At 51.2% G+C, this 21,292-nt stretch overlaps 1 protein-coding gene across 1 annotated transcript in view; it reads right to left on the bottom strand.

Annotated features, from left to right (window-relative positions):
* MROH7 (maestro heat like repeat family member 7) overlaps nt 1-21,292 on the bottom strand; it is a 43,389-nt gene that overhangs the window by 11,282 nt on the left and 10,815 nt on the right. Inside the window, exons 3-15 of the mRNA XM_060005341.1 lie at nt 20,357-20,440; nt 19,356-19,435; nt 18,909-19,038; nt 16,585-16,680; nt 15,972-16,076; nt 15,625-15,760; nt 12,954-13,066; nt 12,370-12,546; nt 11,830-11,984; nt 9,550-9,688; nt 7,139-7,329; nt 4,975-5,112; nt 2,764-2,878 (exon numbers count right to left, since the gene is read on the bottom strand). Of these exons, the coding sequence (XP_059861324.1) occupies nt 2,764-2,878; nt 4,975-5,112; nt 7,139-7,329; nt 9,550-9,688; nt 11,830-11,984; nt 12,370-12,546; nt 12,954-13,066; nt 15,625-15,760; nt 15,972-16,076; nt 16,585-16,680; nt 18,909-19,038; nt 19,356-19,435; nt 20,357-20,440 (1,659 nt within the window). The remainder of the gene's footprint in view (nt 1-2,763; nt 2,879-4,974; nt 5,113-7,138; nt 7,330-9,549; nt 9,689-11,829; nt 11,985-12,369; nt 12,547-12,953; nt 13,067-15,624; nt 15,761-15,971; nt 16,077-16,584; nt 16,681-18,908; nt 19,039-19,355; nt 19,436-20,356; nt 20,441-21,292) is intronic.

The following is a 21,292-nucleotide window of genomic DNA, read 5'->3' as shown; positions in this document are numbered from 1 at the left end:
GACAAGATTAGAGGAGATGAAGGAGGTCCCATTAAGTCAACTAATGTGCAAGGTGGGATCCGGAATGGATCCTGGAACAGAGAAAGGACATCAGTGGAAAACTGTGAAATCTGAGCAGTCTGTAGTTCATAGTATTGTACCCATGTCTTAGTTTTGATTATTGTACTATTTTTATGTAAGTTGTTATCGTCGGGGGTAGCTGGCTGTGGGATATATAGGAACTTTCTCATTATTTTTACAGCTCCTCTGTTACATCTAAAATTATTTCAAAATAAGAGTGAAACAATAAAAGATTTAAAATTTTTGCTTAAAAAAAAAAAACCTATGAGATGGGCAATTCATTATCCCTGTATTATAAGAAAGCAAGGCACAGACAGGTTCAGCAACTTGCCGAAGGTCACAGCTCCCTTGAAGACTTCACCCGCCATTGGAAGAAGCAAGCACACACACAGTCACAGCATGGGGGGCTGGGGGAGCCGGGGAGGGACATCTGAGCGACATCAAAGCACCACTGTGAACATGGTGGGCTCTGGCCAGGAGTGGGCCACCTCTTCTGGGGACCGGGAGAAGGACTGAAGCTGGGTGAGGACCCCTGCCACAGGGAGGGAGGGCCACTGCTCAGGGCTCCAGGGGAATGCTGGGAAAGGTTAAGCCTACTGTCCCTGACCTTGTGGACACGGGAGGTCCAACCTCCATCCCCCTCCCCAAGAGCCCCTGTGGCAGCCACTAACAGACAGAGAGAGGACCGCCTCTGCCACGAGGCTGACCAGGAAAGAGGAGCCAGGTGGGCAGACCTGGTCTGAATCTCTCTGGACAACTTGAGCTGTGCGACCTTGAAAACTGCCTCTTGCCTCGCCGACACATGAGCTTCATAATTCCTGGTTTTCAGGGCTGCTGTGCTGATGGGTGGGGTAGCAGATAAAAGAGGTCAACGTGGTGCTTGGCATGTGGCAGCCCCTCAAGAAATGGCACTTTCCCTTTCCTCACCAGGGTCATGGGGGAAATTAGAAGTAGACCCAGCAGAGCTGAGGCTGTAACCCCGCCTCCTGGCTCCCAGACACACGCTTGTCCTCTTGGAGGTGACATATTCTGCTGGTGCCTAAAGAGCCAGGCAAAGTGTTCACTTGGGTGCTCACTCATCCATCCTATCCCCACTTCTTGGGGGCCCTCTTGGGGCTGGGTTTAGGGATGCAACATAAACACAATGTAGTCCCTACTCCCTAAACTCACAGTCCACTGGAGAGGCAGAAAGGTGCAAGAAGTGCCGGGATTGCCACGCTGCCTTGTGTCCACCTGGCAATCTTTACTCAAGGCCCAGCTCAAATGACACCTCTTCCAGGAAGCCTTCCTTAACCTTCCACTGTCTGAGCAGACAGTGAGCCTCTGAGCCCCACTGTACAGACCCTGGTGATAGCCCAGACCCACTGTGTGGCAGCCAGCAGGTCACAAGAGGAAGATGGGATGGCGGTTAAGAGAGTGGGTTTTCCAAATGTCCATCGACCAATGAATGCAGAAACAACATGTGGTATGTACATATAATGGAATATTATTCAGACTTAAAAAAGAATGAAATTCTGACCTGCTTTACAACATGGATGAGCCTTGAAGACATTATATTAAGTGAAATAAGCAAGACATGAAAGGACAAATATTGATGAATCCACTTATATGAAACCTAGGGTAGGCAAATTCATAGAAACAGAAAGTAGAATGGTGGTTACAGGGGCTGAGGAAACGAGGAGGGGAGAGTTAGTGCTTAAGGGGTACAGAGTTGCAGTTTGGGAAGGAAAACAAAAATCTTCTGAAGATGGATGGTGGTGATGGTTGCACAGAAGTGTGAATGCACTTAGTGCCTCTGAGCTGTACACGTAAAAATGGTTAAAATGGTAACTTTCATGAAAAGCACACACACAAAATGAAAGAGAGAGTGTACTTTACAGCCCAGGTGTCTGGCTTTGAATCTTGGATAAGCCACTTAACGAGCTGGGTGGCCTTCGGAAAGTTACTTAAATCTGTGCCTTGGTTTCCTCCTCTAAACTAGGGGATGGAATAGTATATGCATCATAGGATTATTGTGAGGATTAAATGGATCGGTATGTGTAAAGCTCTTAGAATATGCCTAGAAGGTAGTAAGTGCTCAATAAACGTTGGCTATTGTTATTGGCAAGTCTTCCCTTCTGGGGTCAACCCTACCAACCTTCTCCTGACTCATCTCTCCCCAGTACCCACTCCAGTACCCCCATACACTCACTCAGTTTAGTTGTCACTTCCTCCAGGAAGGCCTCCCTGATGTTCCCCCACCCAACACATCCAAGACTTTTGTTCTCCCACCACAGCCTGAATTGCCCCCATCATAGCACAAGTCACTCTATAGTACCCTGTGTTATAATTGGGGTGTACTCTGTCTCCACTCCCATACCAAGAACTCCTTGAGAGCAAGGCAGAGTCAAATTCATATTTGTGTCCCCAATCTGGTACCTGGCACACAGAGGTGCCCAGCAAAGGTTGGTGGTTGCCTGGGGCAAGGGGGAGTCTGGGAAGAGTGGAATGGGGTGGAGGGGGTAGAAAGAAGAGGAGAGATGGGAGGGAGGAGGGGGAGAGAGCTACAAAGCCTTTCTACTCAAAAGAAATCATGTTCAGGAAAGACTCTAAAGTGTTAAGTACTTATTGCACAGGAGAAATGACCAGCAATGGGAACTGAGGCCTATGCTTAGGGGAAGGCCCAGGGGGACCCCTGCCCCACGCCCAGTGCCCAGTCTCTACCTCCACGAAGAAGGCAGTGGCGGTGATCTTGTGCTTCTCGTCGCCTCGCTCCAGGAGCGGGATGAGCAGATAGAGGATGCGGCACAGCTCCTGGCAGGAGTACTGCACCATGGCCCTGGGGGTGGGGGAACAGTGCCCTTAGGCTCTCCAGCCCCAGGGGCATGTGCTGGGTGGGGGCCTAGCCCCAACACTCAAAACTCTGGGCAAGCCCAAGTCGCCTGTGTTCCTGCATCCCCAGGGTTTCCCACCTGGACAGGATCTCAGAGACCATTTGATCTAACTGCTTCATTTTACAGATGGGAAAACTGAGGCCCAGAGTGGGAAAGTGACTTGCCTGAGAGCACAGAGCAAATCAGTAAGAAAGATAGGCTTAAGACCCCTGAGTGCACAGGACCACTCCAGCAGGAAGAGACAGGAAGGAAAGGGTGTGAGGACCCACTCGCTAGGCACCAGGCAGCAGCCAGACACTTTCAAGTAGTTATTGCATTTGACCCTCACCATTACCCTTTGAGGTAGGTTACTGTTGTTAACCTGTTTCGTGGATGAGGAAACAGAGGCTTTGAGTGTGAAATGCCCAAGGCCATAGAGCTGGAAAATGGCAGAGCTGGGGCCCCAACCCAGGGCTCCCCACTCCAGCTGCCTCATTCATTCTACTAAGCCAGTGGTTTTCAAAGTGCAGCCCCTGGGCTTCCCTGGTGGCGCAGTGGTTGAGAGTCCGCCTGCCAATGCAGGGGACACGGGTTCGTGCCCTGGTTCGGGAAGATCCCACATGCCGCAGAGCGGCTGGGCCCTTGAGCCATGGCCGCTGAGCCTGTGCGTCCGGAGCCTGTGCTCCGCAACGGGAGAGGCCACAACAGTGAGAGACCCGCGTACCGCAAAAAGAAAAAAAAAAAAAAAAAACCGCAAAGTGCGGCCCCTGGACTAGCAGTATCAGCATCACCTGGGAACTTGTTAGAAATGCACATCCTCAGGCTCCCATCCCAGGCTAACTGAATCAGAAACTTTAGAGGTGGGGCCCAGCAATCAGTGTTTTAACGAGTCCCATAGGTGATTCTGATGCAACCTCAAGTCTGCACTATGCTTCATTAATCAATGAGTCCAGGAAAGTGTGTCGGCCAAGAGTAGAGTCTGGAGTAAGACAGCCTGGGTTCAAATTCTGGCCCTACCACTAGCTGTGTGACTTTGGGCAAGTCACTTAACTTCTCTGGGTCTCAGGTTCCTCATGGGTAACACTGGGAAAATAATAGTGCTATTTCATCGGTCATGGTGAGGGTTAAATGAAAGTCCATGAATGTATGGCTGTTTGCATGGTGCCTAGAGCACAGTAAGTGCTCAATAAATGCGGTTGTATCCTGAGACCCCTGGGGAGAGCACCATCCTGGACACTCAGCGTGCAGGGCTAAGAAGCAGACTCTTCCTGCAGGAGCCACATTAGTGAAATCAAGGTGCCGCCCCACCCTTCTCCTGACCCCATGGGAGGCTGTGTGTGGTTGGGGGGAAAAGCCCTGATCTGGGTCAGCAGGTCAATTCCAAGCCTTGCCACTTCCTGGTTGTGTGACCTTTGGTATATAACTGTCCCTCTCTGAAACTTGGCACCCTCCCCTGCAAAATGTGCATTAATAATCCCTGCCACCGCCCCCAAAAAAAATCCCTGCCCCACCAGTCAGCATGACGATAATAAAAGCTAACCTGTGTTGGACTCTTACTATATGTCAGGGGCTGTTCAAAGTACTTTAATCCTCACCCAGATCTTGGAGGTGGGCCCTGTTATTATTTCCACACTACTGATGGGAAAACTGAGACACAGAGAAGGAAACGAACTTGCCCTGGGTCACACAGCTGGGTAGTGGTAAGCTGGGATTCAGACGCAGGTAGACCTGCTCCAAGGCCACACTATAAACTGCTCGGCTAGACCATAATTTCTGTATTAGCGTGGGAACTAAATTCATAATGTGCTGAGAAATGTGCTTTATAAATAACCTAAGTGCTCTGCAATGCCAGGTACTGCTGTAACGACAGTTTGTAGAATGTGTGCTATCTTTCACATCTGAATTGGCTACTCACTGAGGTATATGATACTCTGCCAGTCTCAGAGGAGAGACGATGGAGGGAAGGGTCTTGCCCAGAGAGAAATGCAAACCCAGGTCTTTCCAAAGACCCTGAGGTCTCTCCCCTCCCTCCAGCCCCTGCCCTGGGGGTCGCTGGCCTCACCTGGCCAGCAGGGACACTCCACGGTGGTGGTTCTCCGCCTGTCCCATGAGTTCCCAGCCACCCTGGTCCTCCAGAAAGGTAGCCTCGTATGAGCAGCCCATCTTCAGCAGAAGGATTTTCACCACTTTGACCACACAGCTGCCAAGACAAGGGGACTGAGACCTCATGTCAGCCTGCCCCCAACAGGCCAGACCTCCCTCCACCTAAGTCTCTCCCACCATCAGTTCCATCTGCCAGACAAATTTCTCTCCACAGCCTCAGCACATGGTATCGTCATGTGACAAGATCCTATCTTGCCCTTACAACACACCTGTCAGGGTAGGAATTGCTTACTCCATTTCATTGGCAAGGAACCAAGTTGCCAGGAGGTTAAATTGGTTTAACCCAAAGTGCAAAGCACTGTTATAGGCCAGGACTGAAACCCAAGGTGTCCTGACTTCAAGCCCAGCTACACAACTGCTTGCCTTCTATCCCTCAAAGTGCACTTTTCTGAGCATAACACGCAATAGAAACCAAAAAGGAAAAGACTGAGGAACTGGACTGCATAAAAATTTTAAAGTTCTGAATAGCAAAGACCATCAAATTGTTGCAGGTTAAGTGATAAACTGGAATACAAATGACAAAGAGTTAATGTCCTTAATATATAAAGAGCTCTTACAAACCAATAAGAAAAATTCCCAACAGTCCTATATAAAATTAGGCAAAGAACAAGAACAGGTTGTTGACAGAAAAGGAAACAGAAATGGCATTTAAACCTCAACCACATTCATAATAAGAGAAATACAAACTAAAATTACAGCAAAATACCATTTTTTTCAAATTTCAGATTGGCAAAGATGAGAATGTGCTGGCAAGGCTGTGGAGAAATAAATAGTGTCATATACTACTGGCGGTGGTGTCCTCTGTGGGAGGCAATTTGGCAAACTGGGTGCTTTAGGAGGTCCTTCATTTTCCCTTCACTCACTGGTCAAGAACTTTTTCCACCACATATTCCTATTCCACCATAATATTTAAATACAGAAACCTTCTGATGCACCCATTCTACTTTCAGGAATTCATCCTACATATACAATCACATGTAGGTATAAAGACATATAAACAGCCTCACTCACTGCAGCATTGTTTCTAATTGCAAAATGCTGTGAAGCACCTAAATCGAGAGGATCCTGGTAAAGTAAATGATGGTATATTGGAATCTACACAGAGGGATATTATGCGGCTGTTAAAAATAATGAGGCAGCTCTATATGTAATGATCTCAGAGATGTGGTATACAATAAAAGCAAAAATATATAACTGTGTAAGGTCCACTAACACTGGTATAAAAGTAGAGAATGAAAACACATGGGCTTAGCCCTACATCAACCCCCTCTGAAGGGCAAGAAAGAACTTGGGGTTCTTAGTCATCTTAGGGCAGATGACTGGGGTAAAGAGAGGAACAGAGACTCCCTTTTAATGCCTTTTGAGATTTTTACCCGTGTGCCTATATTACCTGTTCCAATTAATAAATAAAAGTCAAAATGGTTCGGCCTTGGGTACAAATCTAATACAAATAATATCTCTAGGGAGGGAGGAGGAAAACCGAAATGGCGAGCTCCTTGGGGGAAGCTGATTCTTCCCTGCCATCCAGCACTAAGCAGAAGACATACCCTGCAGGTGCTCACAAACAGTTGTTGAACACATGATTGGCTCTCTCATAAAAGTGTGCACCTGAGGACTTCCCTGGTGGTGCAGTGGTTAAGAATCCGCCTGCCAATGCAGGGGACATGGGATCGAGCCCTGGTCCGGGAAGATCCCACATGCCACAGAGCAACTAAGCCTGGAGGCCACAACTACTGAGTCTGCGCTCTAGAGCCCGCAAGCCACGACTACTGAAGCCCATGCACCTACAGCCCGTGCACCACAACAAGAGAAGCCACTGCAATGAGAAGCCCGTGCACCACAACAAAGAGTAGCCCCCGGTCACCACAACTAGAGAAAGCCCGCACACAGCAACAAAGACCCATCGCAGCCAAAAATAAATAATAAATTAAAAAAGAAAAAAAAGTGTACGTCCGTTTTCTCTCCTAGTCCCAAAGCTAATTTCTACTGATCAACTGCCCTGAAGACTTTCGGAAGGGCCCTTGCTGGTGGCCCTCCCCCTGCCGGGGACAGTAGGAACATACCATACAGGCACGAAACCAGAGGGCTGTCCATCGTTCTTGGCGCCCTTGCAGGAAACCACGTGGCCAGGCAGGTTGAGGCCAATGTGGTAATGGACTTGAATGAGCAAGGCCAGGAGCAGCTGGGGGTAGATGCGCCTCACGTGGCCCATGCAGCTGTTGACGGACAGGAGCTCACAGAGGCCGCTGGCTGCCTGGTGGGGCAGGGGGCGGGATCTGTTAGATGTCCCAGCACTCCTGGCAGGGCCTGGACTGCTTCTCTAGGAGGCTGGCTCTGGATCTTTGCTCTTCTCTGGCCCAACTTGGGCAAGCCCAGATTCCCCCCCAACTACCACACCCCGACTCCTGGCTTTCTGGGTGAGCCCTGCCCCAGAACAATCAGAGCGACCCTTTGCCTTTGACACACCCCTGGAAGAATCATGGTGGGAGGATCTCTTCCCACGTTTGTGAGGTAGAGTCTTCATCCCACTGTGCAGGGGAGGAGACAAGCTCAGAGGGGTGAAGAGACTTGCCCAAGGTCACCCAGCCTCCCGGGGGCAGAGCTGGGACTTGGAGCCAGGTTTTCAGATTATGCGCTGTAGTGAGCCCTGCCTCTTTCTGGTTCATAACACAGGCACACAGATGGTGAGGGGGACACCAGTTGCCTCTTCGTTGAGGGCCGTTAAACCAGGCTGCCCTCACTGCCTCCTCTGAATGACATGAGAATACACCAACACACAGTGATCAGAGGAGGAGTGCATGAATGCCCAAACCAGGGAAGGAATGGGTGCTGGTGCCCTAGTCATGGAACTCAGTGCTGGGGGAGAGAGGCAGAGAGATCCAGTGGTAAAGCATGGGATTCCGGGGCAGGAGATCTGAGTCCTGGCACCACCACTCACTAGCTGTGTGACCTTACATGAGACGTGGAATGTCTCTGAGCATCAGTATCTTCCTCTGTAAAGGGATAATACCACTCACTCCTCTTTATTTGCTTCCCTCCACCAGCTTGTCTTGCTCTCTGCTGAATCCCCAGAACTTATGAGTATGCCTGGCGCATAGTAGGTGCTCAATACCTGTTGAATAAATTGATCAATCCAACAAAAAATTTTTGAGTCTACTGTGTGCCAGGTGTATGTTGGACTTTGGGGATATCAGGCTCAGGCACTGAATTCATGCATCTCACTGATTACCCAAATGATACCCCCCACACACACACACACACAGTATTGTTAAATCACAGCTGGGGTAAACTCTCCCAAGATAAAGTATGTGAAGCAAAATATAATATGCACCAATTTGATCTGGTCAGAGAAATCAGGGAGGGCTTCCTTGAGGAGGCGATAAGAGCTAAGGGTTGAGCAGAAGTTAACTTGGTGGATAGCAGTCTAGGCAGAGGAAACAGCATGTACAAAGGCCCTGTGACAGAAGATAGAAGTGTTTAAGAAGATCTGACAGGGAACTTCCCTGGTGGCACAGTGAATAAGACTCCACGCTCCCAATGCAGGGGGCCCAGCTTCCATCCCTGGTCAGGGAACTAGATCCCACATGTATGCCACACTAAGATGCCCGCCTGCTGCAATTAAGACCCGGCGCAACCAAATAAATAAATATTTAAAAAAGAAGAAGAAGAAGAAGATCTGACAAAGAACAACGAGGTTGGACCCATGCAAGCAAGAGGATCACGGTGAGGGGTGAGGGCACGAGGCCGGTGAGGGGTGCAGGGCCTTGTAGCACACAGGTAGGAGCACTGTGTTACTCTCAAGGGCAATGGGAAGCCACTGAGAGGGTTGAGAAGAGCAGATGTGCATTTCTCAAAGATTTTTTTGGCTGTGGTACAGATTGGAGGGGCTGGAGTGGAAGCAAGGAGATGAGTGGGGGTATTATCCAGCTGGCTAGGACCAGGGGGTTGGTGACAGAGGCAGAGAGAAATCTGTCTCTCCACCCAGCCCCGTTCCTGCAGTCAGAGCCCTTTCCCTCCGTGTTCCCAGGGCCGACCTCTGAGACTGGCAGCAGAAGCACTTAAACATTTTATGTTGCTAAATGAGTGAACGAGTTTCCTCGTTTAATTTTCCCAACTGCCATATGAGGTGGATATACTATTATTTCCATTTACAGAGGCAGAGAGTGAGCCTCAGGGAGGTGAAGCGACTTGCTCAGGTTACAAAACCTGAGCAAAGCCAACCCTCAGACTAAGGTCTGCGAGTCCCAGGTCATTCTGTGTCCACTATTCCAGGCTGCTGCCGTCACTGTAAGTAACAGTACTATTGTCGTCCAGTGGATCACAAACAAGAGGCCAGAGACAGACTTGCTCAAGGCCACACAGTCAGTTCCTGGAAGAGCAGGGAACTAGAAGATGGGTGTGCAGAACTCAGGGGGAGGGGAGGAGGGCGGAGGATGGGATGGGGCAGTGATGGAGCAGGGTGGGGTGTCCTCACCGCTAGGGGCATGATGGAGGCCCGGCCCTTCTTGGTGACAGGCTTTTCCTTCAGGCTGGTCAGGAGCAGATCCAGGAGATCTCGGGTGTCACAGCTGGGCTTGCGGAGGATCAGCTGCCTCCACATCTCTGCTCCGTTGCTGGGGGGTCAAGGGTGGGGATGGTTAGTGGGGACCAGGGCAGTGGGGCCACCCTGCCACCCAATTGTTTGGGGAGGGGGAATGGAAGGTGCCTTTGAAATGGCAGCCATGGACGTACCAGAAAATTTCTGGAATGAACAAGAAAACGCTCCCTAAGAGGCGGGGGGCTAACAATTATCGAAAACCCTATGACTCAGGGACTTACTTTACCAGGTGCTTTGCATACAATTTATTACTTCAGCAAATATTGAGCATCTGCTGTCTGCCAGCAGATGTGAGCAAGGTAGTCAAGATACTCAAGGTCACTGAATTCTTACACTGACCCTCAAGGTGGGCTATTATTCTAATTTTACAGATGTGGAGTTAACGCTCAGAGAGGTGAAATCACCGGTCCAAGACTACACGGCTAATGAGCTACGGAGACCAGAAGTGACCAGGCCTGATGACTCCAAAACCTGTGCCTGCTCTTCTATGCCAAGGAGCCCTTTGGGGCCTAGATCTTGCATTTGTCACATAATGTCAAGGAGGGCCCACTCCTGTCCCTTAGAAGGCAGTATACAAGGCAGGGGATAGCATCTGGGCCAGCGGGCACCAGCCTGTAGGCACTCCTATCGTGGGGAGGTGAAAATGCTGACAGGGCCAGTGCACTAAAGGGTTAACAAAACCCTTTCCCCCTTCTGCTTAAGATTTGAACCTTCCATTAACTTTCCAGCTCCGTTCCCCTGGAAACCTGATAAAGATAGTATGTCAACTATGTTGCTAAGCAACATTGCTTACGGTAAAAATGACCCAATTGGTAAATTGCGTCTGGGCTGGAGGAACTATAAATTAACTAGAAGGACCATTGGGGACGCTGTGGCATTGGGCTTCTCAGGGTGCAGTGACTTGTGACTGGGCTTGTCCCTGTGGGGATCCTGGAAGCAAAGTCTAGACAGTTATTGTAAGAGACACTAGTTCTTTTGAAGCCTGAGCCACTTAAGCCAGGGCAGCACCTACACCTTTCACCTGGGAGGACCAAGGCCAATACTAGATTGAGGAAAGTGAGGCATCCAGGGCACAACATTTAAGGAGGTCCTCCAATCAGGCAAGCACAGGAGTGGCAATTGAGAGCGAGGCCTCCTTAAATTTTGTCCCATCTCTGTCTGGCCTGCTACACAGGCTGCTGTAAGGACTCTGCCCTGTCCTATATCCTGAGTAACTGAGGTCAGGTATGGCCCTGGCAGTCTTGAGTCTGAATGTTTAGTGGCTCCAAGAAGAAAACTCCCTGGTTTCCAGTGAAGCCAGAAAGGGTTAAATTCTTCCAGGTGGGAGATGGGAGTGTGTCACCCCTGCACTGATCTTGGTTTCTATGAATGACACCAGCTCTCCTGGTTAGAAGCGCACCTCACTTGCACAGTTCTGCATAATTCTTTTCCATTCACTCTCAACCAACTACCTTAAGATGTGGATCACACGCTTCTGCCTTGTTTTCATTCAAAGGTGTGGGAGCGTTTCCTGAGCTGGGAGACTGGAGCAGCCAGATTTGTCTCCCCTGCTCACGAGCTCATCACCATCTGGCCACAGTCCCCTCTGCCCATCAGACCAGAGGTCCCTGAAGGCTGACAGCATGGAGGCACTCAGCACGACCGGCTGCATTACTTGTCATGACCACCCATTTGGGGTGCGAATGGGGGGATTATTTCTTCCTTTTGCATCTGGGGGAAAACTCAAGCCCAGAGAGGGCAAGCAGGCTACTCAAGACCACAGAGCGTCTGGAGGCAGAATCAGGACCAACACTCAGTGCTACTTTTATGGCATCGTTGAAGCGCTCTGGGCTTTGAGTTGGTCAGATGCGAGTTTAGGTCCTCATTCTGTTGCTTGTTCGGTAGGTGCCTAGGGCTAGAAAACTTCCCATGAGCCTCAGTTTCCTTATCTATAGAATGGGGTTGTTACACTTGTGAGAAAACATACAAGTGTGCAGCACAGACACCTGGCAGTGCTCAGGGAGGACTCGACGGTTGTCATAAGCATCGTAGATCATAGAAGAGGGACCACCTGGGAGGGCGAGGGGCTCCTCTGGTAGAAGAAGGGATTCCCAGCCGGGAACAGGGCTATATCAACCCTCTGAAGTGTAGTGGCTGGAAGCCCCCCTCACTTGGTACCTGTCCAGTGGGAGGGGACACACGAACAGGGCCACGACGACCTCGGTCATGAAGGAGCTGGCCAGGAGAGAGACGGGCAGCAGGGCCACCTCTCGGGCCCGTGGCTTCTGAATGTGGCTCAGGTGCACGTAGATACCCTGCATGATTTCTGGAATCTGGGGTACAGCCAGGGTGACCAGGAGCAGGCAGAGGGCCAAATGGAGAAGCCAAGGGGGTGATGGGGGAGCAGGGAGACAGGAGGAGGAAGGAAGGGGGTGACAGGGTGTGGGGAGAGAGAGGGGAGAGGGGGGCGCAGAGGGAAGAAAAGGGGAGACGGGCAGACAGAGCAGCCGCCCCTTCCCTGGGAGACAGCTTGTCTTTGCTGCCCTCCCGCACCCCACACTTGATAGTTGAGCTGTCTTGGGGGCCAATAAGGGAGTTCTTTCTCACCTGCAAGTTGGGAGCATCTGGAACTCAGCCACCACCAGCCCTGCCCTGCCTGAGGGATGAGTGGGCCCTGTGGGGTTTCCCAGCCCAGCCCCTGCCCCCCGGGGGCCTTACCACCTCCAGTGCCCTGTGTCGGTACCGCTCCAGCACCGAGCTGAGTGTGACCTCCGAGGCCAGCTGCATCATTTCCCCCGAGTCCTTGCCCCAAGCCTCTGAGCCACCTTTCAGCCCTTCCAGGGCTGCTAGCAGCAGGTCCTTTACCTGTTGGGGCCCCAGGAAGTCTCCAAATTCCTGAAACAAAAGCATAGAGACCTTGACACACATGGGCAGACCCAGAGCGAGCCGTACATGGACGCCCTAACACCACCAGACATATGCAGAGGTCAGCAGGGGGGCATATACTCAGTGAATCCGTGAGTGTCAAACACTTTGAGGAGGAGCTCCAAAAGAAGGGGTGACATGGCCCCTGCCCCCAGAGCTGGTGACACGGCCCACGCACTGTGGCGCAGACCAGAGGGGTTGGGAGCCCACAGGATGGGCCTGTGTGGTCAAGGAAAGCATGTAAAGGAACGTAAAGGGAATTGAGCCTGGAAGGATGGAAGGGGAGGAGGAAGCACTGGGGCAGGCTGGTACTGCCCCTCCTCCCTTGTCCCCATCGCCCCAGGAAGGCCCAGGGCTGTTGGGGAGCAGGTGGTCACCGCGATAACACGCAGAATGTTCTGGCACGGGCTGACAGGGTTGTAGGGGCCCAGGAAATGCTTGTTGCTCTCATACAGCTCCTTCTTATCGGTCTCTTCCTTATCTCTGGCTCCTGTAAGCAAAGAACCTTTTCAGTGAGGCCTGACCACCTATTTTGTCTTTTAACTTTTTGTTAAACATAGATGTAGGATGTGTCTAAATCACAGGCGACCAGCGGGGTCAGTTTTCACAGTGAGCATGTCCTTGTAGTGGGCACCCAGGTCAAGAAACAGAACACGGTCAGCACCCCAGAAGACCCTCCGGTGCCCCCATTTCAGTCCACTATCCTCCTCCCCTACTCAGGGTAACCACTATTCTGACTTCTAAACCTGCAGATTCGATCTCCTTGCTGTTGGACTTTATATAAATGGACTCATACTGTATGTTATCCTTCGTGTCTGGCTTTCACTCAACCTTATGTGGGTGAGATTCATCCACCCTGCTGCAAGTTGCATGGGTTCACTCACTCCCAGCGCTGTATAATTTTCCATGGTATGAATATACTACAATTTATTGATCTGTCCTACTTCTGATGGACATTTGGGTTGTTTCCAGCTATTATACATAGTGCTCACCTGAATGTTCTAACACGTCTAGTCCACGCCTTTTGGTGACTATAGGTACACATTTGTAGGCACATAGCTGGGATTGGAATTGTGTCCTAAGGTGGGTATGGGTTCAGCTTCAGGGGATATTGCCAAACAGTTTTCCACAGTGGGGACCAATTATGCCCCCACCAGCAGTGTGTGAGAGTTCCAGTGGCTTCACATCTCACCAGTGAATTTGTCTGTTCCGTTTTTGCCACGCTGGTGTGTGTGTGGCAACACCTCTATTAAATTGCAATTCCCTTACCCCTGGTGTTCCCAATCCCCCTTTTCTGTTTTCTTCTTTTTTCTGTAATACTAATCATCACTTGACTTACAATAGGTGTTACTTGCTTTTTTGTTCATTGTCTCCTGACAGCAAGAAGATAAGCTCAACAGGAGGATTATTGAATTAATCTTTTTTCTTCTGTGTCCCGAGTGCCTAGAATAGTACCTGCAGGTGTGGGCTCCTTATTTTCTGCTGAAGGAAACACATTTCAGGAATATTTCCTGAGCCTAACTGTGGCCTGGAGTGGGTCCTACCTGGATCCCCCAGGGTGTGCGAGACACAGGCATAAGAGAGGGCCATTGAGGCAGAATAACATATGGACTAAGTATGCAGGTTGTTTGTAAAAGGAAGGAGATTTGAGACCTGGAATCAGGCAGACCCAGATTCAAATCCTAGCTTTGCTGCTTCCTACAGTCAGGGGCCCTGGATAAACCATTTCACTCCTTGAGAATCTAACAGGGTGGGTTTGTCTTAGGGTCAACAGATAAAATACAAAATACCCAGTAAATGTGAATTTCAGATAAACAATTTTTAGTGAAAGTATGTCTCAAATATACCAAAAGGTATTTACCTTTTATCTGAAATTCAGATTTAACTGGGTGTCCTATATTTTTATTTGCTAAATCTGGCAATACTAATTTGGTGTATACTATTCCTGTCCCTAAGACTGATCATTAACGTGGCTTATATCACCTTCATCTATCACTCAGGGGGTCTGAGTGGTTCCTGGGCAGCAGGGGAAATCTCCGAGGGGCTAAATCTTTGCCCCAAATGCTAAAGAACAAGAAGAGCAGGGACACCAGCCATATCCCCAAAGGTTGAAACTAATAAGACGATCCTTGTAGGGATGGGGAAAAAGGAAACTCTATTTGGCAAGTACCTATAATGTGTGGAATGAGCTGGTCTTTTTACATCTATGATCTCATTTAATCTTCCAAAAAGCTTGTGAGTTCTATCCTATTGTGTCCTTCTTTACAAATGAGGAAATCTAGGCCTTGACAAGAAAAATACTTGCCTAAGATCACACAGCTAGGAAGGGCCAGAGCTAGGTCTTGTACCCAGGTCACTCTGCCTCCAGAGCCAGGGAAGTTTGAACAATGTGCCAAGGTTCCTTGGTCTGGAGCAGAGTTGGGACTCTGGAGAAAGGAAGGAGGCAAGTAACAGTTGATACTGCACACCTCTAGGTGCAGTCCCAGCTGGGTTCCTGTGGCAGCCCATACCATATCACGAGCTCCCTGCAGCTGAATCCAGAGATGTACTCCCACGTACAGGTTTTAGCCACTCCAGATTCCAAGATAGGACCTGCTCTTTGTTCATTCATCCAATAAATATTCACTGAGCACCCACCATGTTCCAGGCCCAGGGCTAGATCTTGGGAATACAGTGGTGAACAAGACACAGACTCAAATGAACTTATAGTCTAGTGGGGGAAGACAGACCAAAACCCAGGACACTGGGGCTGTTATGCCTGGGCGTACATGGTGGCATGGGAATGTGAAAACGAGAGTCACACATTAAACTTGGAAGAATGAGGAGACGCTTACATAGAAGCATTGCTTAAGTCACAACGGGTTTGTTTGTCACCTCTGTCTCCTAGTTCTGTGGGGACTAAGGCTTCACACTGATCTCCAGACCCCATTGGACTCTGTGTTGGTCCCTTCCATATCCCCCCAGTGCCTTGTTGCCATGGCTCCATTCAATTCCTAGGCTGAGTACCTGCTCAAAAGCCTCGTATTAGAGGCACTCCAGAGGGCTTACGTTTTTGAAGCTCCAAGATGGTGTAGAGGATGGTGATGCCGTCCAGAGCCTCCCGGCCAATCTCCTCATCAGGATCCCCGACGCGAATGACGAGCCTCCCCAGCAGAAGCCCCAGTGCCGGGAACCCCGAGGACATCTGTTTGTGTCATAATCTTAGGGATTGAGACTTACAGGTTTAATAAGGTTATACCACAAATGATGAACTGAGCTAGATGGTCTGGCCCTGAGAGCCGAGCCCTCTGAGGATGGGGGGACCACCTGGGAATCTCTGGGTGGATGCACAGGTTCCCTCAAAGCTGGGAAGGTTCTCCCTAGGAGTGCCCCTCCTCCCTCCCAAGGCCACTCACAAAGAAAGGCAGGGTCAGAAGCATGTGGTTCAACACAGAGACATTGCTTTTCACAGCCCGTGCTCTCTCATGGGCCTTCCCAGAGTTCATCCAGGGCCCCAGAGGCTGTGGGGAAAAGGGCAAGGCTCAGAGCTACAAGCTGGATGCCAGCATCTACTGCGTGGACGGGCAGGCCAGCCTTCACCCATCATCAGGAAGCTTCTAGGGAGACAGCATAAAGACAACCCGCTGTAGCCCTCCTCTTTCTCTTAGAGCATGGGGAGACATGGGGTCCAGAAGCTGAGGACAGGACTGGGAGACCAGAGGGAGGACAAAGGTCAGTGAGGAGAGAGATGAAAGGTGGAGAGTCTTGAGGTTAGGAGAGAGAGACAGGAACAAGAATTTGGAAAGCAAGGATATGGGGACAGCTGTAGCAGGAGTATGGGGGATAGGGAGAGAGTGAAGGGGCAGGAGTTTGGGACGTAGCCTGTGAGAGGGGCAGGGAAGCAGAGACCTGGCACAAGATGACGTCCTGAAGTCAAATCACTCTTTCTGGGTCCAGCCCCCCACCCCCAGATCTCCCGAGTCAATTCTCCATTCTCCTCCGCCTTTGCTCTCCTCCCGGCCTCTGTACCTCCAAGATGCTCTTCAGCCCAGCAGGAGTGGGGTCCTCAACAAAGAGGACATTGAGAAGTGTCTGCAGGGCATCCAAGGTCTGACGGTAAAGTGTCTGTGGACAGGAAGAGGACCAAGCCACTAGGGAACCTCTGGAGCAGACCCCAGCCCCAGGCGACCCCCGGTGTGGGTCAGGGGAAGAAGGGGCACTCGGACTCAGGAGAGCTGCTTTCTTGTCCCGCCTCTGAGACTAACCTTGGTGTGTGACATTGGACAGATTACTTTCCCTCCACGGGTTACAGTTTCCTTATCGACAAATTGGTAATTATTATCTCTACCCTTCTTAGCTTACAAGGGGAGGCATCAGAGGCCCCGCATTTACTGAAAATCTACCGCGGGCCAGGTGCGTGCCTCGTGATTTGCACAACCGTATCACCTTATCCTCAAAGTGTTTTTCTCATTCTACCAATAAGGAGACACTTGTCCAAGGTCACAGAACAAGGAAGTTTCGGTTTGTGAGGAGCATGAGAAGATGGGTGGGAAAAAGCTCTGGAACCGTGAGAGCTAGATCAACGGACGACCAGCGTGACTTCTATTACTGTCTCTGGGGAAGTGTTCTGATTCTTTTTTATATTACTACTCCTAGATCCAAATAGATTTTCGAAGTTGCCCCTTCCAGGAGCCATCTCTCTTCTGCCCGGTTGTTTCTTCCTTCCTCAGCCACACCACAGTCCTGAAATTATCTTAGGAGGGTGCAAGCATTACACACACACAAGGCTGAGCAGTGTTCTGAGACCCGCCCTCCCCTGCCTCCCCTCTTCCCACCGCTCTCCCCATCTACCTTCCAGGTTGTCTCTGTCCAGGCTTCCTGAGTCTGTGCACACCAGGCTTACACCACCACCACCAAGCAGGCCTCATTCACCAACCGCCTCCTCCTTCCCTCCCATCTGTGGCCCATCACTGTGCAGCACTGCTCTTTTCGCACCCGGCATGGGGTCCACCTCCTCTCCTTTGGGTCTTCTCTCAAGTGCACCACCTCCGGGACTCAGAACCTTCACGCTGGGGCTGGTCTGGCCCCCAGGGCTCTCTCACCTCACCCTCTGGGCTCCGGCCACACTGCCTCCTTATCGTCCTTGGTCACCATGTTCTCGCTGTCCTCAGGCTGTTGCACAGGCTGTTCCCTCTGCCTGGCACACTCTTCCTTCTGCCATCCCCTTCAACTAGTTAGCTCTTCTGTAACCTCTCACCTCCAGCACCATGAGCCCTGACCCCCAACACACTCAGGCTCCGCCAGTTCCAGGCTCTTCATGGTCTTCATAGCATCAAGTACTTCTCGCTTGCAACACGTACCACTGTTGTAATTTTGCATTTATTTGTATGATACTTTGATAATCTGCCCTCAGCCCTACTGCATCCTTCCCTTGTACTTCTGGATTAGGCATCAGTTAATATTTGCTGAATGAAAGGATGCATACCTGTGCCTCACCCAGAGCTGAAATCCCTCTCCCTAACCTCCCCCACTGACCCCATCCTACATGAAGTGTCGCCTCTGATCACTCCTCCTGGGACTATCCTGCAGGGGTTTGAAGATGCCATGGGAGCCCCTTGAGGTTCCACTTCCAGGCCTCAGCCCCAACTCACCCAGTCCTCAGGCCTTTTCCTCTCACTTCTGGCCATCTCCTGAGGCCATGCCAACATCTGCCCACATCCTTCTCACGGGGCAGAGCCCAAAGTGGACAGTGCTTCAAATGAGGGATTCTTTATTCTGCAGATTCATACATTCACCAAATGTTTATCGAGTGCCTACTCAGGCCAGGAGAGGGGAGGTGAACTGCCCAAGCTACTTGAGGAGCAGTGTGAACATCAAATCTACCTCCCAGGGGACTTCCCTGGTGGCGCAATGGATAAGAATCCGCCTGCCAATGCAGGGGACACAGGTTCGAGCATTGGTCCGGAAAGATCCCACATGCCGCGGGGCAACTCAGTCAGTGCACCACAACTACTGAGCCTGAGCTCTAGAGCCCGCGAGCCACAACTACTGAGCCCACGTGCCACAACTACAGAAGCCTGCACACCTAGAGCCCGTGCTCCACAACAAAAGAAGCCACTGCAATGAGAAGCCCGCGCACTGCAACGAAGAGTAGCCCCGCCTGCTGCCTCTAGAGAAAGCCTGTGTGCAGCAACGAAGACCCAGTGCAACCAAAAATAAATAAGTAAAATTAAAAAAAAAAACAACTCTACCTCCCAGAACACCTTCCTTTCCCTGCTGGGAGTCCAGGAACGTGCCTCGCTCTGAGGATGCCAGGCAGCCCCGAGGCCCCACTGCGGAGGGCCCTGCCTCACCTGTATGGCCTCAGCCCTGTCCTTGTCTCTCTCCTGCACGGCCTGCACGGAGGGCAGGGAGAACACACTCTTCATGCATGTGTTCACCAGCTCCGACCGTTGCTGCACGCCCAGGACAAGCCGGGAATGACTGAGGAAGAGACAGAAAGCAAGGTCATGGGGCGAGGCGGGGTGTGGGGTGGGGAGCCTGGGGCTGGAGGCAGGAAGCGAAGGATGCAGGGCTGGCATGAGAGCTGAGATTCAGATCTACAAAAGCGCGAGATGAGGAGGGTAGGAGGAGGGAAGTGGGGTGCAGGGCAGACAGCCCCAGCAGGCGCTGGGCAAAGGGAAAGGAAAAGGCCCAGGACTGGGCTGGGGTCCCGCACAGCAGAGTGGCCCCAGAAGATACAGGCGGAGTCCGTGGGTAGAGGGAATGGGGAGGGGGTTCGGGGAAGGGGCTGTGGTCACCTCAGCTGGGTCAGGGTCTCCATGACTTGCTGGCGGACGGAGCTCAAGAGAGAATCCAGCGGTTCCTCCTGGATCTGCTTCTTGACAGGGGACCATGGAGGTGTCAATGAGGGCACAGGCCACCGCAGACCACCAGGGCCGAGGCCACTCCTCCTCACGGAGCAGGCCGTGGCAGCCCCTCGGCGTGGGCAGCCTCCACAGCCTGCCTGGCCTCCAGTGGGGGGAGCCAGCTGACTGCTCAAGCCCTGTCCAGAGCCCTCAGGTCAAGGCCACCAAAAGCATGACAAGCCCTAGCCTGCTGCGCGCCCCCCATGTAGGGCTCCGGAAGAACTGTTTCAGCAGCCCCACAGTGGGGAAGTATACCTTAACCGTGGACCGACCCAATGCAGAAAACACCACGCATGGCCCTCGAAAGTGGTCCGGTTGAATTCCTTTAAAATGTCCTTCTAATTCCTCACTTTTGATCTAGCACCAACGACCTATAGGTGCTCAATTAACATTAATTAAATGGAAGTATCAAAGGCAAGGATTTTTTCTCTCTTTGTAGCTAAATATAATTCTGGAAACTTCAGTGGTTATCCCAGCACAAACATTCTGGTGGTTAACTGAGAAGTGACTGTATTTAGCAAAGAGAAAAGGAACGTTCCTTCACAGGTTCCCCATCAGAAGGAATTTTGGGGGAAATAATGTATAAAATACTAACGACGGCTCCCAGGTGCCTAAGGCTTTACAGTGAACTAACCTTTGGGTTCTGTCCTCCCAACAAGCCAAGGACACAGGTTTTATCACAGTCATTTGTGAGGTATTAAGAGCGAGGCTCCGAGAGGGGAAGTGACTTGGCTGAGCTCCCCCAGGGTAGGTGGGGGGCAGTTAGAGGTGGAGCCGAGACTCAAGCCCCAGTGTCTGTGTCTCGACTGTCCTCTGCCCATCACACCCCACTCCAGCCTCATCAGTGGGTGGACTCGGGACGTCCGCCCCCTCCCCACCCGGATGTCACAGACCGCAAGTTGCTCACGCACCGTCATCTTCTCTTCTTCCACGTCCAGCACATCCTGGCTCTTCTGGAGGCTGAGGGCATTCTCGACCTTGGGGGCAGCAGAGGGCAAAGCCGCAGGGTGAGAGCTACACTGAACCCAGCCCTCAGGGGCTGTCCCTTCACCCCCCTTAGCCACCTGCCACCTGCAGGCAAGCCGGCCTGCTCCTCCCCAGCTGCCAGCCCCCAGCGTCAGCTCAAGACAAGTGAGAAACCACAGGGGAACTTGAGGGGGCTGAAGACTTGAGAAGATTGTGGTGGCAGCAGGGAGGTTGGGGATAATCCCTGTAGGCTAGCATTTGGGGGAGGACCAGATATCAGGGACTGCAAAGCATTCTCTCCTCTCCAAGCAAGGGAGAAGAGGCAGGAGCCAATGCGACAGAAAGGGTCCCAGCACCTCAAGCTGAAATGCCATCGTAATTGAAAAGAGCCTTCTAATATCTACCCTTCTTAAGGACACACACTAGTCGGATTAAGGCATTCTGCAACCTGAGAGAGGGAAAACATTAACCAACGTCTAATTAACCTATTAGTTCTCATTATCATTATTAAAGCAGAAGAAGAAAGAAACATGAAACAGATAAAATATATAGTAAAGAAAGCAAAACAAGAAAATCTAATGGACAGTGTGGTGGGTCAAAGATGTCACAACCTCTTTCCCACCCCTCCCATCAAGAGAACAGGTTGCACGGCCTGGCCTGGGTAGACTCCCTGCCTCCAGACTCTGTCCACCAACCAGGCTCACCCACACTCCGTGTGTCACACTCACATCCACCAGCCTGTCCAGTCTTCCCCCACTGGCCCTCACCAAGGCCTGTAGATGCTGGCTTTCTCTGGCCTCCAGAGGCCTGCTGCATGGCTAAGACCTGGGTTGGGCTTGTGTCCTGAAAAAGGTCATATCTAG

The sequence above is a fragment of the Delphinus delphis genome, chromosome 1 (assembly GCF_949987515.2).
Source record: "Delphinus delphis chromosome 1, mDelDel1.2, whole genome shotgun sequence".
In the NCBI taxonomy this organism is placed as follows: domain Eukaryota; kingdom Metazoa; phylum Chordata; class Mammalia; order Artiodactyla; family Delphinidae; genus Delphinus; species Delphinus delphis.
This window is presented reverse-complemented; position numbering and strand designations above follow the sequence as displayed.